Here is a 14,496-nt window from a genome sequence, read left to right as displayed (position 1 = left end):
TTAATACAAAATAACTCACTTTGTGAATTTATTGTGGCAGTTTCTTTTATCATAAAATGGATGAACTGTACTATAGCTTTCCTTCACTTGAACTATCCTCCTAAGCACAGTATACATGCTAAATATAAGTGGGTATTTTATCACATCCATTTAAGAGTGCTATCAGAACAGTAATATTATCTCTGGAACCTGCTTTTAGTGCAGCTTCTACAAGGTGCTTACTAATATACTTAGCTGCAAGGGCATAAAATGTCCTAGAATTGATTTCTGAATCTTCTGATATTTGTGAAGATTCAGAACTTTCAGGTTCAGGTTCAGGTACTTCTACATTTATCGCAAACTCTGGGGTTAGAGTTTGTTCTGTGCTTTCATGAGTTGTATCATCACTTAAGTCCCATGAGCCAGAAACTTCTATAGTGGTTTCTGATTCTTCTTCCTCCTCCTCCTCCTCCTCTTCTTCTTCTTCTTCCTCTGCTGCTGCTTCTTCTTCCTCTGCTTCTTCTTCTGCAGCTTCTTCCTCATCTGCTTCTGATTTTTCCTCTGCTTCTGATTTTTCCTCTGCTTCTGATTCTTCCGCTGCTTCTTCTGATTCTTCCTCTGCTTCTGATTCTTGCTCTGCTGAGGAACCTGACTGAACCATCTCTTCTTCTTGCACAACGCTACTTGAGGACCTTAAATTTTGTAAGTCAATATCTGCCAAAAAATCTTTATTTAAATACCATGAATAGAATTCATTTTCCAAATCATTCGAAGGTAACTCGGAGCCTTTGGACATGCGGGCTTTCTTCAGTTGGGAGCGCTGATACTTTTCCAGATAAGCAGAAAACATTGTTAATGTCAATAGTACTGCTTCACTTTTATCCAGAACTTCCCAGAGTCCATTAGAAGCTAAAATAAGAAATTGGCATGAATCGTCAACAGGAAAGGAGATTGTATGTGGTACAGGAATGACAGTATTTTTCAGCTTTGGATTGCCGTGGTGGCCAAGGCCCCGAGTGCTCTTGATAAGTCCTTCTATCAGTCCTTTGGGTTCATTGCTGCTGATACAGCCACCATTCTTAAGAACACGGAGCCTTTCTTCTCTAGAATAAGTGCTGTGTTCTTTAGTAACCCAATAGCTTTTCCCATTTTTGCATAAAACAGCATGAACATTGCCTACAATTAAAAAACACACACACAACTTATCACTGTACAACGTAACTGAATTGATCTTTGAAAGCACTTAAAACTTCAGCTGTTGCTTTTCCTCTACACGTTATGCTGTGCAGATTCTATACACAATTCATGTTCTGCCATCTTTCATCATTCATGGAGATAACCAGTCTAAAGCTGGATTCTAGGCACATCAAAGAAGCATTTCAGTTCAAAGCATTGTAAATTTAAACAGGGAAAGCAGGTAGAGAAAAACGGGACTCTTGTGTCACCATCTGGTGACACAATGTTATATCGCACATACAACGCATATAAATCACTTTTTCTTTACAAGTCTAGCTGAGTCCCAAGTGCTCAGTTTATCTTACCTACCCTTCTCCCACGATTCCAAGTCAAGTGCTACTTTCTACATACCTAAATTACTACAGCTATAGGCTGAAACTAGACAATGTGAGCCAGTGGGCTGCAAATGGCAAATTTGATCCATCTTATCATTTCAACGAATAGCAAACTCGGGTGGTTCAATGGCAATAGGTTTGGATACAAAACAGGGCCACTAAGAAATGAGGATGTATTGGCATATTAGAAGAGAGCCATGAAGTATGTAGAAACATCGCATTCGTTTACAAAACCAAAATAGCAAAAAGCTCAAACAGCCCAATGAGGACTGGGTGTGCTTATTGGCCTGTGAGAACCACAGAGAGTGTGAAGTTGGAGGAGAAAAATGGGAAGAGTGGTGGTGGATTTTCCTGATCGAATCGTTTGTACATCTTGCAGTACCCTAGATGGCTAGAGCAGGTTCCACTGGCAATATCTCGTAAGGCCCTCTCCATCCTGGTATTTTCCAGATGCATTAAGCTAAAACACCCCAATGGCTCAAGACAGCATGGTCCCAATGCTTAGGGATGATGGGAGTTGTGTAGCGTAAGGCATCTGGAGGGAACACATTTGGGGAAGGCTGTTTTAGTTGTGCAAAATAGTTTGCATCCATCTGTCTCAAGAGACAGTAGAGCGCACTTCTAGGGGTGAAGTCAAAACCACTGTGATAGCAGCACCGAAGTGACCTCTCCAGGCAGTGTGTATGGAAGTCGTCCTGGGCTGCCCAGACAACAAGACCCCCTTCTCGCCCTCTCTGATGTAGTCCAAAGGAAATCACAGCTATACGTTTGGCACCAACCTGGCTGCAGTTGTTGTCAGAAGGAGGCGTGCAAGGCACTATCCAACCATATTGGGCACTACGCTCCAGATGTGTGTTTATTCCTTAGCCTTCTCTTCTCCCAAAAATACCACGCAAGGCAGCGGAAGTTTAGGATCAGTTTTCCTTTTCCTAGATGGGCTGCCTTCCCAGCTTGATGAGCCCCATCTGCCCCTCACTTCCCTCTGCGGCCCGTGCAGAAACCACCTTCTTGACCATTGGTCTCTGCTCAACCTGTCTTCGCATGCAAGGGAAGTCCCTAACTCGCTGAGGGTTTCAGAGCCCTTGGCTACATCCAGTCAAAGTCATTCCCAGGATGTGGCCACTGCCACATGCTGACAGCTTCTATGAGTCACAGGTGAGAGCTGAGTGGAGGGTAGGGACCAAAGGTGGACAAACTACCCTAGAAGGAGCACGGTGTGTCCCTCACCAGAGGTACTACCCCTCCCCTAACACCCCATTACACCTCTGTAGGATCACAATTGCATGGAGATTCTCAGTGTCCAATGAGGGGAGACAAATGTGCAGTACAGTGACATGGCAATAGGCTTTGTACAATTAGATATAAGGATTGCTGGATCAAGCCAATCTGTTCTCAGTGGACACCTAGATGATGATGATGACAATTTACTTATACCCCGCCCATCTGGCCGGGCCTCCCCAGCTACTCTGGGCGGCTCCCAACAGAATATTAAAAACACGACAAAACATCAAACATCCAAAACTTCCCTAAACAGGACTGCCTTCAGATGTTTTCTAAAAGTCAGATAGTTGTTTGTTTCCTTGACATCTGATGGGAGGGTGTTCCACAGGGCGGGCACCACTACCGAGAAGGCCCTCTGCCTGGTTCCCTGTAACCTCACTTCTCGCAGGGAGGGAACCACCAGAAGGCCCTTGGTGGGGGTGGAGATGCTCCTTCAGGTATATGGCTGTGGGAAGTGGGCAAACAGGACCCATGCACAATAGCATTCCCCTCTTCTGTGCTTCCAGCAACTGGTATTCAGAAGCATTACTTCATCTATGGAGGCAGAGCAAAGGCATCACGCCTAGTAGCTACACTTATCTTCCCTGAAAATTATGAGCTCATTAGGGCTGCTGTTTTCCATGAGTGCTATGTAGCTTCTGTCACATCTATAGCTGGGTACCTCCCAGATGCCAGTCACTGCCAAAAAAAAATCTCATTTGTTCAAAAATAATAATATGGTTCCAAATGAAAGTGTGTGCAAGTAAAACATGTTGGATCTTAGAGGGCAACTTTTCAACAGACTGGATTTAGAACTCAGGTAGTAAAAGAATCTGGATCATTTTGAGTCAAGCGCAAATATTTATCTCTTTGGAGCCGAGGTTATGTCAATTTAAGAAGAGGCAAAGGCTTTGATATCCAGTTCAGCATCCCGTTCTCATGGTGGCCACCCAAAAGAACGGCATGAGTGTAAAAGCAACTCTCTCCACTTGCGCTCCCCAACAATGCCTCTGGAATTGGGGGTAGTAGAGAGACATAATAGCTAGTAGCCACCGATAGCTTTAACCTCCACGAATTTGTTTAAACTCATTTTAAAGCCATCCAAGTTGGTGACCAGTACTACATATTACAGTGTACAAGGTCGCCATATTTCAAGAAGTGGAAATCTAGACAGTTGCTGAGCTTTTGGGCAAAAGCTAAAAAAAATATGAAATAACAGGAAGTTTTTGAGCTATTTTTAAGGGAAATTGGCAAAAATGACACTGCTGACATGGGTTGCCATACGTCCAGATTTTCCTGGACATTTAGTCGATTTCTGCCCAGACACTGCTGCTGGCTTCAGTGCTCCGGGTATGTCCGGGAAATTCCAGACATATGGCAACCCTAGTACTGTGTAAAGAAGTACCTCCTTTTATCAGTCCTGAATCTTCCTTCAATAGATAACCCTGGGTTGTACAGTGGTACCTTGGTTTGCAACCGTTTTGGATTACAAACATGTCAAACCTGGAAGTGCATGTCCCTTTTTTTGGATGGCAACCCATTTTTTTTTGGAGGCCCCATTGGCGAAAGAGTGCCTTGGGTTACAACCTGTTTTGGTTTACAACTGGACCTCCAGAACGGATTATGGTTGTAAACCAAGGCACCACTGTAGTATGATTGGAGGTGCGGGGGGGGGGAGGACTTCCCTTACGTTTCCAAGCGCAATTCAAAGTGTTGGTGCTGACCTTTAAAGCCCTAAACAGCCTCGGTCCAGTATATCTGAAGGAGCGTCTCCACCCCCATCGTTCTACCCAGACACTAAGGTCCAGCGCCGAGGGCCTATTGGGGGTTCCCTCACTGCGAGACGCCAAGTTACAGGGAACCAGGCAGAGGGCCTTCTCGGTAGCAGCGTCCACACTGTGGAACACCCTCCCACCAGATGTCAAAGAGAACAACAACTACCAGACTTTAAGAAGACATCTGAAGGCCGTCCTGTTTAGGGAAGCTTTTAATGTTTGACGTACTACAGTATTTTAATATTTTGTTGGAAGCCGCCCAGAGTGGCTGGGACAACCCAGTCAGATGGGTGGCATATAAATATCATCATCATCTTTCATCCCCGTCATCGTTGTCCTTTTCTGAAACTTTTACAGCTCTACCATATCCTTTTTATGTGTGGTGACCAGAATTGTATATAGTATTCCAAGTACAGTCACACCACAGATTTGTGTAACAGCTTTAATATATTGGCAGTTTTATTTTCAACCCCTTTCCTAATTATCTCTATCATGGAATTTCACCATTTCTACAGCTGCAAATGATGAACACAATTATGGAATAAAAGAATGAAGCAATTATGTAAGTAAAGTGGGCATGTTCCTTGTGACATCTGACAGAAAAGGTTTATGAGAGATACAAATTAAAATACAAGGGTTGGCAGGAAGGGTAATCTTCCTACCATAAGCTTGCGTCAGTATTTCTGCTTAAATTACTGAGGATTTCAGCTAAGCAATTTTTCATGAAATGCATTTGATAGGATTTTACCAATAGTATTTTCCCCCTCTTTCAACAAGTCAACAACCCAGTTCACACATAATATCACAGCTATTTCTACTCCCCATATCCACAGATGAGTGATCAACCTTCCGGTTCCTAAATAAGCTGATGTTTCTTTGACTGAGGCTGGTTTTCTCATTTGGGGAAAAGGAAAACCTTAAAAAGGAGATAAATTGACTGAAGGGGTATGTCCAACCTGCCAGGTCTTATTTCTTCCCCCCCAAAAAGAGCCATTAGCCATCTGACTTCTCCAAGGCATTTGTAAATATAGCTAAGACAGATAGATGGTATCTGTTTCTCACGTGGTGATCCATTTTGCACATACCCTGTCCCTAACAATAGTTTATTGCATCTGAATTAGGAACTGGCTAAACTATGGTTTGCTGAGAGATTGTGTTTGTTGAACATAACAAAGAAACAGACCAATGACAAAAAAATATTTGGGAAGGGAAGCTTGTTACAGTTTAGGAATACAGACTTATTGTTCCTATTTCAGTTCAAAGTTTAGGTGAGAACAATCCCATTAAAGAAGATATCTGTTATTCAAAATTATTGCATGCCATATTGACGTGTCTTTTTCCCACTCTTTATTTTTTTGGTGCTGTGATAGTTGAAGAGTGCTTCATCTTGCAAACATTGACTTAGATCCTAAGGTTCTGCTGGCGAGAATATTCTGTGAACGGAATTCTGCTAACAAGATACTCCCACCATGTGGGAAGGTCTGTGTGACATTCTTTGTTCATATCCCCTTTCCCCTTTGTTCATAAGCCCCGTTGCTTAAAAGGGGGGGGGGGAATCTGCTCTAGAGGGTGGGGTGAGAGACAAAAAACAAACAAAAACAAAACGCCACCCTGTACTCAGGCAGAAACCTATGCTGGAGCCCGATTTCCTCTGCCAGTGGAAAGAGCCCTTCTGTTTATGAAGAGTGAGTTAGGACCCAAGGCTATGCAGTATTGAATTAAATTGCAGCACTTGCTGTATCATTCAAAACTGACAGGCCAAAATTTTAAAATGGGTTAGGGTAGTGGGAAATGGTAACAGTGTTCCATACATACCAATATTAGCAATATGCATGAGTCCAATTTTTTCTTCTGTCGGTGCAGAACTATTGTCGTCTTCAAGCTCTTCCTCTTCCTGACTCCCATCTATGCTATCTGCCACGTGCTCATTGTCTCCTGGCTCTGCGGTGAGATCATTTGTTCTTTCAGACGACTCTCCTTGCTGCTGTTCCATGTTCTCAAGGAGACCCTCTTCCTGGCCCCCATCTACATGATCAGCAACATGCACAGTGTCTCCTGGCTCTCTGGTGTGATCATTTGTTCTTTCAGACGACTCTCCTTGCTGTTGTCCCATGTTTTCAAGCAAACCCTCTTCCTGGCTCTCATCTATATGATCAGCAACATGCACAGTGTCTCCTGCCTCTCTGGCATGATCATCTGATCTTTCAGACGACTCTCCTTGCTGCTGTTCCATGTTTTCAAGGAGACCCTCTTCCTTGCCCCCATCTATGTGATCAGCAATCTGAACATTGTCCCCTGGCTCTCTGGCAGGATCATCTGTTCTTTCAAGTGATTCTTCTTGCTGCTCTTCCTTGCTTTCAAGCAGATTCTCTTCCTGAATCACATCCTTATTATTGGCAACCTGCTCATTGTTTTCTGACTCTACCGTGCTGCCTTCCTTTTTGCCGTTGGTTCCTCCAAGTGGCTCCTCTGGCTGCTGTTCTGTGACACTGCCCCTCTCTTTATTAGTTATAAGCAGAGCCACTCCCTGTTCTGCGTCACCTTTTTTCTTTGCTATGAATATCCTTTTAGGCATCTCCTCCTCGCTCTGTTGTCCGACGTTCTGTTCCTCTTCATCAGTTACCTTTTCAAGTGTTTTCTCCTCCTCTTCTTCTTGTGGGTTTTCCTTTTCGTTGCTTATATTTTCTATTATACAGGTGGCAGCTGTACAACTGCTCCAGCAGACTCTGGAAACTTCATTTCTTCCGAGCCGTAAAAGCCTGTCCATGCGCCAGAAAGACTTAGCATATGCTCTGTGAATCCATTCATAATCACCTGGCCAAGATTTCTTGCCTCTGGCGCCCTTCTGAGTGAAAAGTCTCTCCCTCACTATGTAATCTGCCCTGAAGACGGTGCAGAAGGAATCTATGAATTCTTTCCCAGCTTCACTCACTTGGTAAGAGGGATCTTCATGAGAAAGCTGGTCAAGGAGTAAAACGGGAAGTTCCACGGACGTCGTCTCTGCAGCAGAGATTCCATTGCTTCCATCAAAAACCCCAAGAAAGCACGTACCTGCCCTGTTCCCATAATTATCTAACACGACAAATACGTCTTCCAAGTTTTCATGCCAACGAGCATTTTTGTCTTGACATATTGCGATGGCTTTTATCAGCGGATTGGTAACTTCTTCAACGTGCACAGAACTTTGAGCAATACTATCAATGCAAAAATATGGAGTAGGCTTCATGCTTTCTTTAAGGAGATCAAATGAACAGCCAATCTTCTCCGTCTTTCGTTCAACGTACTTAGGAGTCTTATATTTTTTCATTTTTAAAAGCAGACGTTTTCTCTGAAGAACTATTTTATTTACATCTATTGATTCCACCCATGGCCGGCGATAATCCAGTACTGCCAGAGCCTGGTGGACTTTTTTATGGAAAAGAATTTCGCTAATGTGTACCGTTTGTTGGCATATGGAGCAAAGTACTGTAATATCGAGTTTGTCCACTTTCTTGAAGTCAATCTTAACTACCTTTGTGGGATCTTCTTCAGATTTGTCGGGTTTACATTGCTGAGATCCTTTTTCCCACGACATTCTATAAAAACAAAGAAAAATGTGTTTCAACTATCCTTCTCTAACAAAACCAAGAAATACTCATAAAAGATCTTTGCAATTAGTTCTACATGCCAAATGGGGCTTTAGGATTGCGTTTTCTGATAGTCTGCATACAATATGATCAACTGCTTCTCAAAGAGTTTAAAAGCCATCTGATATGGAATACGGGTAGAGAGGAAATGTTTTTTTCCCTTTTTTAATTCTCTTGCTTTGTTAACCAAAAAAACAGGTGCAAACGTAACAAAAAGGAAAATATTTTTAAAAAATATTTTAAAAATCAAACCATAAACCATAAAGCGTCACAGCGTGGGAAGACAGCTCCAAATGGATAATAAAATATTAACTCCTACAAAGATTTCCTTTACAAACAATAAAGATTTATTAAAAAAAAAAGTATTCTCCAACAGGGAGTTCCATCATTATTGAGAATAAAGGTTCTATATAGACTTAAATGATCCAGACATTTGCATATAGTGGCAGCACTGAGTGATCATGTGCCTCAATATTTGTGTAAGAAATAAAATAATGCCATACTGTATAGATGTGGCTTAATTAGAAGTAAGCCCTGCTGAGTTCAATGGGACTTCTAACAAATTGCAGCCTATGCACACATATATAGGAGTACAATTTCATGAACAGTTGGGACTTTTTTCAGAATAGATATCAATTTTAAGTTTTAATTCATACCCCTTTATGAGCAAATGAGAGATTAATCATATGCTTGCTACCTACACTATACAGTATATAGTGAATAGCTATTTCTACAATGCATAGTTTCCATGTTAGGAAAATTAGGAAATATGATCAGTATTACCAAAGAGAACTGAAATATACTCGGAGTCGAGTGTGAATTTCATGCTCTTTATTCAGCTCATAGTAGCAATGAATGAAACTTTCCCCAAAACGTCTAGCTATATATACATTATTTACAGAATGGGCCCCACGTGATTGGCTAATTCCGGGCTGCTCCTGCAGGCCAATCAGGTCGCTGATTCACTTCCATCTGGAGCTGGATTGGGTGGCTTCTGCGGACCAATCAGACTGCTGCATTCTGGATACTATTGTTCTAAGATTCAGCTCAGTACATGACAAGAACCTAACTCTGAACAAAGTAGGCTGCATGCAATTCTACTGTCAACAAAACTGGAAACAAGAAAGGGTTTTCAAGAGCAGCACCATGCCAGTTTTCTCAGGGCCTGTTTAGCCTTAAAATAGCTGCCCAATCATGGTGAGAGTTAGCCAGTACCTGTTTGGACTGAAATTAGAACGCCCTTCATCTTTAGAGATGAAGACAAGAGAGGAAGTCAGTTGTTTTATTGCAGGACACTTTTTTGGGCAAAGTTGTTGAGTTTTTCGTTTTTCTTTTCTTTTTTTGCAAAATCTCTGGAAAAAATTAAATTTTCCAACATGGGTTGCCATATGCCCGGGCAACACCGTAGAGTGTCCCCCCCCCCCCGAGGTACCACTGTATTATTTTTCCCCTGTAGTAAGCCGCCTGGAGCATGATTTGAACTGTGCAAAGGTGGCATACAAATAAAATTACAGTGGTACCTCAGGTTAAGTACTTAATTTGTTCCGGAGGTCCGTTCTTAACCTGAAACTGTTCTTAACCTGAAGCACCACTTTAGCTAATGGGGCCTCCTGCTGCCACCGCGCCACCAGAGCATGATTTCTGTTCTCATCCTGAAGCAAAGTTCTTAACCCGAGGTACTATTTCTGGGTTAGCAGAGTCTATAACTTGAAGCGTATGTAACCTGAAGTGTATGTAACCCAAGGTACCACTGTATGTATGTATGTGGCTGTCATACATCCATAATTTCCCAGACATAGTGTTGATTATTTGGCAATCCCACCCCCCAAAAAAGATAAACAACTTTTGTGTCTGGATTTTCACTTTTTGAAATATGGCAACCCTATGTATTTACTGTTCACATTTAAAAATAAATAAATAATGGGGAGAGATATGCTCAGTGGGGGTGCACAATTTCAAATGAAAAATATCTGTAAAATTGTGGGGCATTGCTGTCTTTATAGTGTAACAAGGCATAGTTACATGGTGTGTCAACAGGGCTATTTCCCCAGAATAAATTAGAGTCCCCCCCTCCAAACAAAGTGACTGGCAATTGGGGGGGGGGGAGCTAGCTTTTCTGTAACTGAGCTGAGCAGAGCTCCTTTGTAAAGATTTGCAAGAAGAGCAGAACAATAACAATGATAAAGTTGCCCTGTCCTTTAAGCTTAAGATACTGTACAACCATATGAAGTGTTTGAATTATTTTTGTTTCAGATATAGAAAGATTTTAGCAACTCCAAATACGATAATATTTGATGCAATCTCAGGGCCTTTCCTTTCAGCAGGAGAAGGAACCTTGTTAAGCTGTGGGTGAACATATCAAACGACACAGCAATTCTTCAAACAGCTCTTGTTTATTCACAGGCCAGAACTGAACTGAACTGAAGGGTTCAGCCAGCCTGCTTATATAGAGCTCCACTACAACACAACTGTAACAATTTTCTGTAACTATCCAATCACTGAACGTCACTTTCAATCCCTTATTTGCATATGTGGACCTGAGTGAAAACTATCTACAGTATCCGCCTGCTGGCCCAGGGTGAGAACTTCAGTACATAACAAACCTCACAGAATAAAAATGCCAGGCAGAGGCTGCTTAAAGGTTCCTTCACATTAGTAACTGATCTCCACAGCTGGCTCCTTCATGGTCTATGGACTCCACATTTGGATAATTTCCTTGATGGCCACTTGGTCGGCAACTGAGGACAGAACATGGAATATGTACTTACTTGTCTGATGAATTGGGAAATAGTTCACCTCAGGAAACGTAGAAACTAGGACTGTAACCAAATGAAAGAAATATTAATGAATCAATTGAATTTGCACAAATCAACATATAAGGGGGTGGGAATATCATACTGAAGGTATGGTGGGGGGAACCATACATTTCTTGTTCTTAGATCATGTGCCTGTATATTGTAGCAGGCTTCATCTTGGAAGATAATTCTCCTGTATGTGAAAGACAAAATGACCTTTTTAAAGTAGTGCTTAATTTTTAAAGTCATCTTAATATATATTTTTAATGTACTGTCTTTTTAACTGTGGCAATTTTTCGTTGAAGGGCTGCCACGTGGAAGATAGAGAAAGTTTGTTTTCTGCTGCTTCAGAAGGTAGGACTTGACCGATTGAGCCAAATGACAAGAAAGGAGATCCTGACTAAACTTTAGGAAGAGCTTTCTGCTCGATGGTGGAATGGATTACCTTGAAAAGTGGTGGAGTCTCCTTCCTTGGAGGTTTTTAAACAGAGGTTGGGTGGCCATCGGTCAGGGATTCTTTATCTGCGATTCCTGCATTGCTGGGTGTTTAAAAAAGTGACCCTTGGGACCCCTTCCAACTCTTCAATTTTATGAAAGCGGTCTTTAAAAAAAATTAATAGCCTACTTGATTAAATAGTGATGCTCTAACTAGAAGAAATCAAGAGCAAACTATGGGGAACTGAATAAGCAATGAAAGGATGGTTTAAGCTGAGTCTGCATTGACTGATTCAAAATTACCTTCATGAGAAGTGGGGCTTCAAAGCCAGGTATCCCCATACAAGTCCAAAAGTTAGTATCATTTCCAGATCTTGGGGGAACCTTGGGCAAGACAATCCCCAGGGACCACCCTTCTCCATGAGCCCAGCTCCTGAACTGCAAGCAAGTCCAGGGAACTTGAACATCTGGAAACAGTTACTTTAAAAAAACAACCTATTTTCTTATGGTTTGTATTGGTCGCTGCCTTTGGGATGAGCCACTTTTTAGCTTAGAAAGGTGCTCCTAAAAAGACTTTTAACAATAGCTCTTCAGTTTCCCTGTTCTACGTACAATGATTTTTCTGATCCTCATTTATGCCTTTGTGCTGAGGTGTCTTCAGACCTCAGTTGATTTTGTTTACATTCATTCTTTCTTTTGTTTAAAGTTTTACTCAATGGGAAATGATATACAATGAAATGAAAAGGATATTTAAAATAACGTTTGTAAAAAACAACAACCCCTGAATCCTTTCTCTTGGGAATTACAGGGATAGAACTACTTAAATCATATAGAAACTTATTCATATATGCGACTACAGCGGCAAGAATGCTACTTGCCCCAAAATGGAAAGAAGCAGAAGTCCCAGCAAAGGAAGAATGGATACAAAACTTATGGAATATGCAGAAATGGTGAAACTTACTGGGAGAATATGAACTCAAGATAACAAACTTTTTATAAAAGAATGGAAATGGTTTATTGACTATTACAGATAAATCGTAAACAGATAAAAACACTGGGAGGATTATTGTAGTAACCTGCAGTTACGTAAGAATATATACTTAAAGAAGGTAAATAAATGAGTAAGTCAAGTTAATTTGGATATACAGAAGATATTAAAAATAAATTTAAGGAACTGCAGAAAGAGGGGGGAGGAAGTTAAGATTTAAAATGTCAAAATGATTGTAAAATCAGTGAAATGTATATATCTGAAAAATATAATAAATAATAAAGTTTTACTCAATGAAATTCTGTAAAAAATATACCTCTGACTCCTAGGAAGTTGTGGATTCTTTGGAAGCTATTTCCCTCTGTTGCTATTGGAACACTGGGACAGGATTGGCGGTGCCTTTCCAGTGTTTACAGTTATTACTATAGTAACCGTATCCTTAGCCACTAAGATGCTGTTCTGGTTTGTCTAAGAATCAAGATTAAAAGGTGTGGGTGGTTCTACAGAGCCTCTGTATTTTCCAAAGAATGTGATCAAGAAACGCACCCTCCACCCCGGCAAAAACAACAGCCTTGTTGCAGTTGTCTTGTGAACAGGTCTTGAGGCATACCGTGTCATAGACCTCAGCACATGTTGGTTACAATCACCACCACCTCAAAATGAGGGAGCGATGTCAATTCAGTATCGCTCTGCTATATTGTACTTTTTGTCAGAATGTAATGGAACTTACATTTCGTCTTTTGCACTGTTAGCTGTAACACCACTTACAAATCACTATAAAACCAAGTACCTTGGTTTATGAACTTAATCCGTTCCGGAAGTCTGTTCTTAAACCAAAACCGTTCTTAAACAGAGGCGCGCTTTCCCTAATAAGGCCTCCTGTCACCAGTGCCCTTGCACTGTTCGGATTCCGTTCTTAGACCGAGGCAAAGTTCTCACACCAGGACACTATTTCTGGTTTTGCGTAGTTTGTAAACCAAATAGTTCTTAAACCAGACTGTTCTTAAACTGAGGTACCACTCTATATCTGTTTCTACTTCTGTTTCATACTGATAAAACCAATTCATGTGGATTAATTCACTGTGACAATGAAACTGCAAATGCATACTGTATAAACTGAGACTAAATATATTGTATAAGCACTTTGAGAACTCCAGTCCCTTCCGGTCCATGTAAGAGTCCAATTCAAGAGTTGGTGTTTACCTTAAAAACCCTATGCAGGTAGCTGAAGGAATGTTTGCTTCTGCATTAACCTGCACATTATTAATCTGCCTTTGTATCAAAGCTCTGCTCCATCATCCTCATATGAGATAAAGTCCATGGCATCCTAAGATTACAATGCAATCCTAAAAAGTCTCTTAAATTCAATGGACCTTATACCTAAGTGTGCATATTGTTACACTTACACAAACACACACACTGCAAATTGTGAGAGATTTCAGGGGTGCCGGCACCTACTTTGGTTTAGATTTCCTTGTAATGGTCCCTGGAGACTGTGGTGGTTTGTTTGTTTTTTGTCCTATTGCTCTATTTACACACGTATACAGCCTAAGAATGAGATGGAAGGACTCACAGCATTAATACTCCAATAGAAGTTGCTCCCCCATTAGGTTTCCAGCATGGACGTAGCCAGGGGGTGCAGCTGCCCCCCCATCAAGTAAATGAATAAAAATAATTAACTAACTGACCAATTGCATCATGGATAACTCAGTTCTGCCCCCCAACATAAAGCCTGCCCCCTAAAAATAAACCTTGGCTACACCCATGGTTTCCATGGAGTCCCACCCCCCGTCATAGCTTGGGTTTCAGCAAGCCAAGCCTGAAGGTCTTTCCAAGTCCAGAAGAGACTAACTTCTGTCTTACCTCCTTTTTCTGCAAATATCACTAGCCAGTTGTTTAGATATGTAAAATGGGCTCATATAAGCGCTAGCTTAACCAAGACTGATTTGACCACTTCAACTACAGACTCCTGCCTAATAGATACAAAACCACAAGACTAGGGTTACCAAAGTTATAATCCACCCATCCCCATCTTTTAACACCCTGATTGCAGTCTTAACCTATTGT

General features: G+C 41.4%; 1 protein-coding gene across 1 annotated transcript; it reads right to left on the bottom strand.

Annotated features, from left to right (window-relative positions):
• Nucleotides 1-14,352, bottom strand: PP2D1 (protein phosphatase 2C like domain containing 1). The gene is made up of 4 exons (XM_081164441.1): nucleotides 12,746-14,352; nucleotides 10,980-11,030; nucleotides 6,401-8,160; nucleotides 1-1,155 (listed from the first exon to the last, which is right to left on the bottom strand). Exons 3-4 carry the CDS (start codon nucleotides 8,157-8,159, stop codon nucleotides 119-121), a joined length of 2,796 nt encoding a protein of 931 aa, XP_081020567.1. The 5' UTR covers nucleotide 8,160; nucleotides 10,980-11,030; nucleotides 12,746-14,352; the 3' UTR covers nucleotides 1-118.
• Between the last annotated feature and the right edge of the window lie 144 nt (nucleotides 14,353-14,496).

The sequence above is a fragment of the Podarcis bocagei genome, assembly GCF_964188305.1.
Source record: "Podarcis bocagei genome assembly, chromosome: 12".
Classification (NCBI taxonomy): domain Eukaryota; kingdom Metazoa; phylum Chordata; class Lepidosauria; order Squamata; family Lacertidae; genus Podarcis; species Podarcis bocagei.
Note: the sequence above shows the minus strand (reverse complement) of the source record. Positions and strands in the feature narration are given on the sequence as shown.

Excerpts from the sequence above, each read along its gene's own strand:
- PP2D1 (XM_081164441.1), bottom strand. The coding sequence starts at position 8,159 with ATGTCGTGGGAAAAAGGATCTCAGCAATGTAAACCCGACAAATCTGAA. Across the intron at positions 1,156-6,400 it reads CATGCATATTGCTAATATTG|GCAATGTTCATGCTGTTTTA; the intron begins GTATGTATGGAA and ends TTTTAATTGTAG.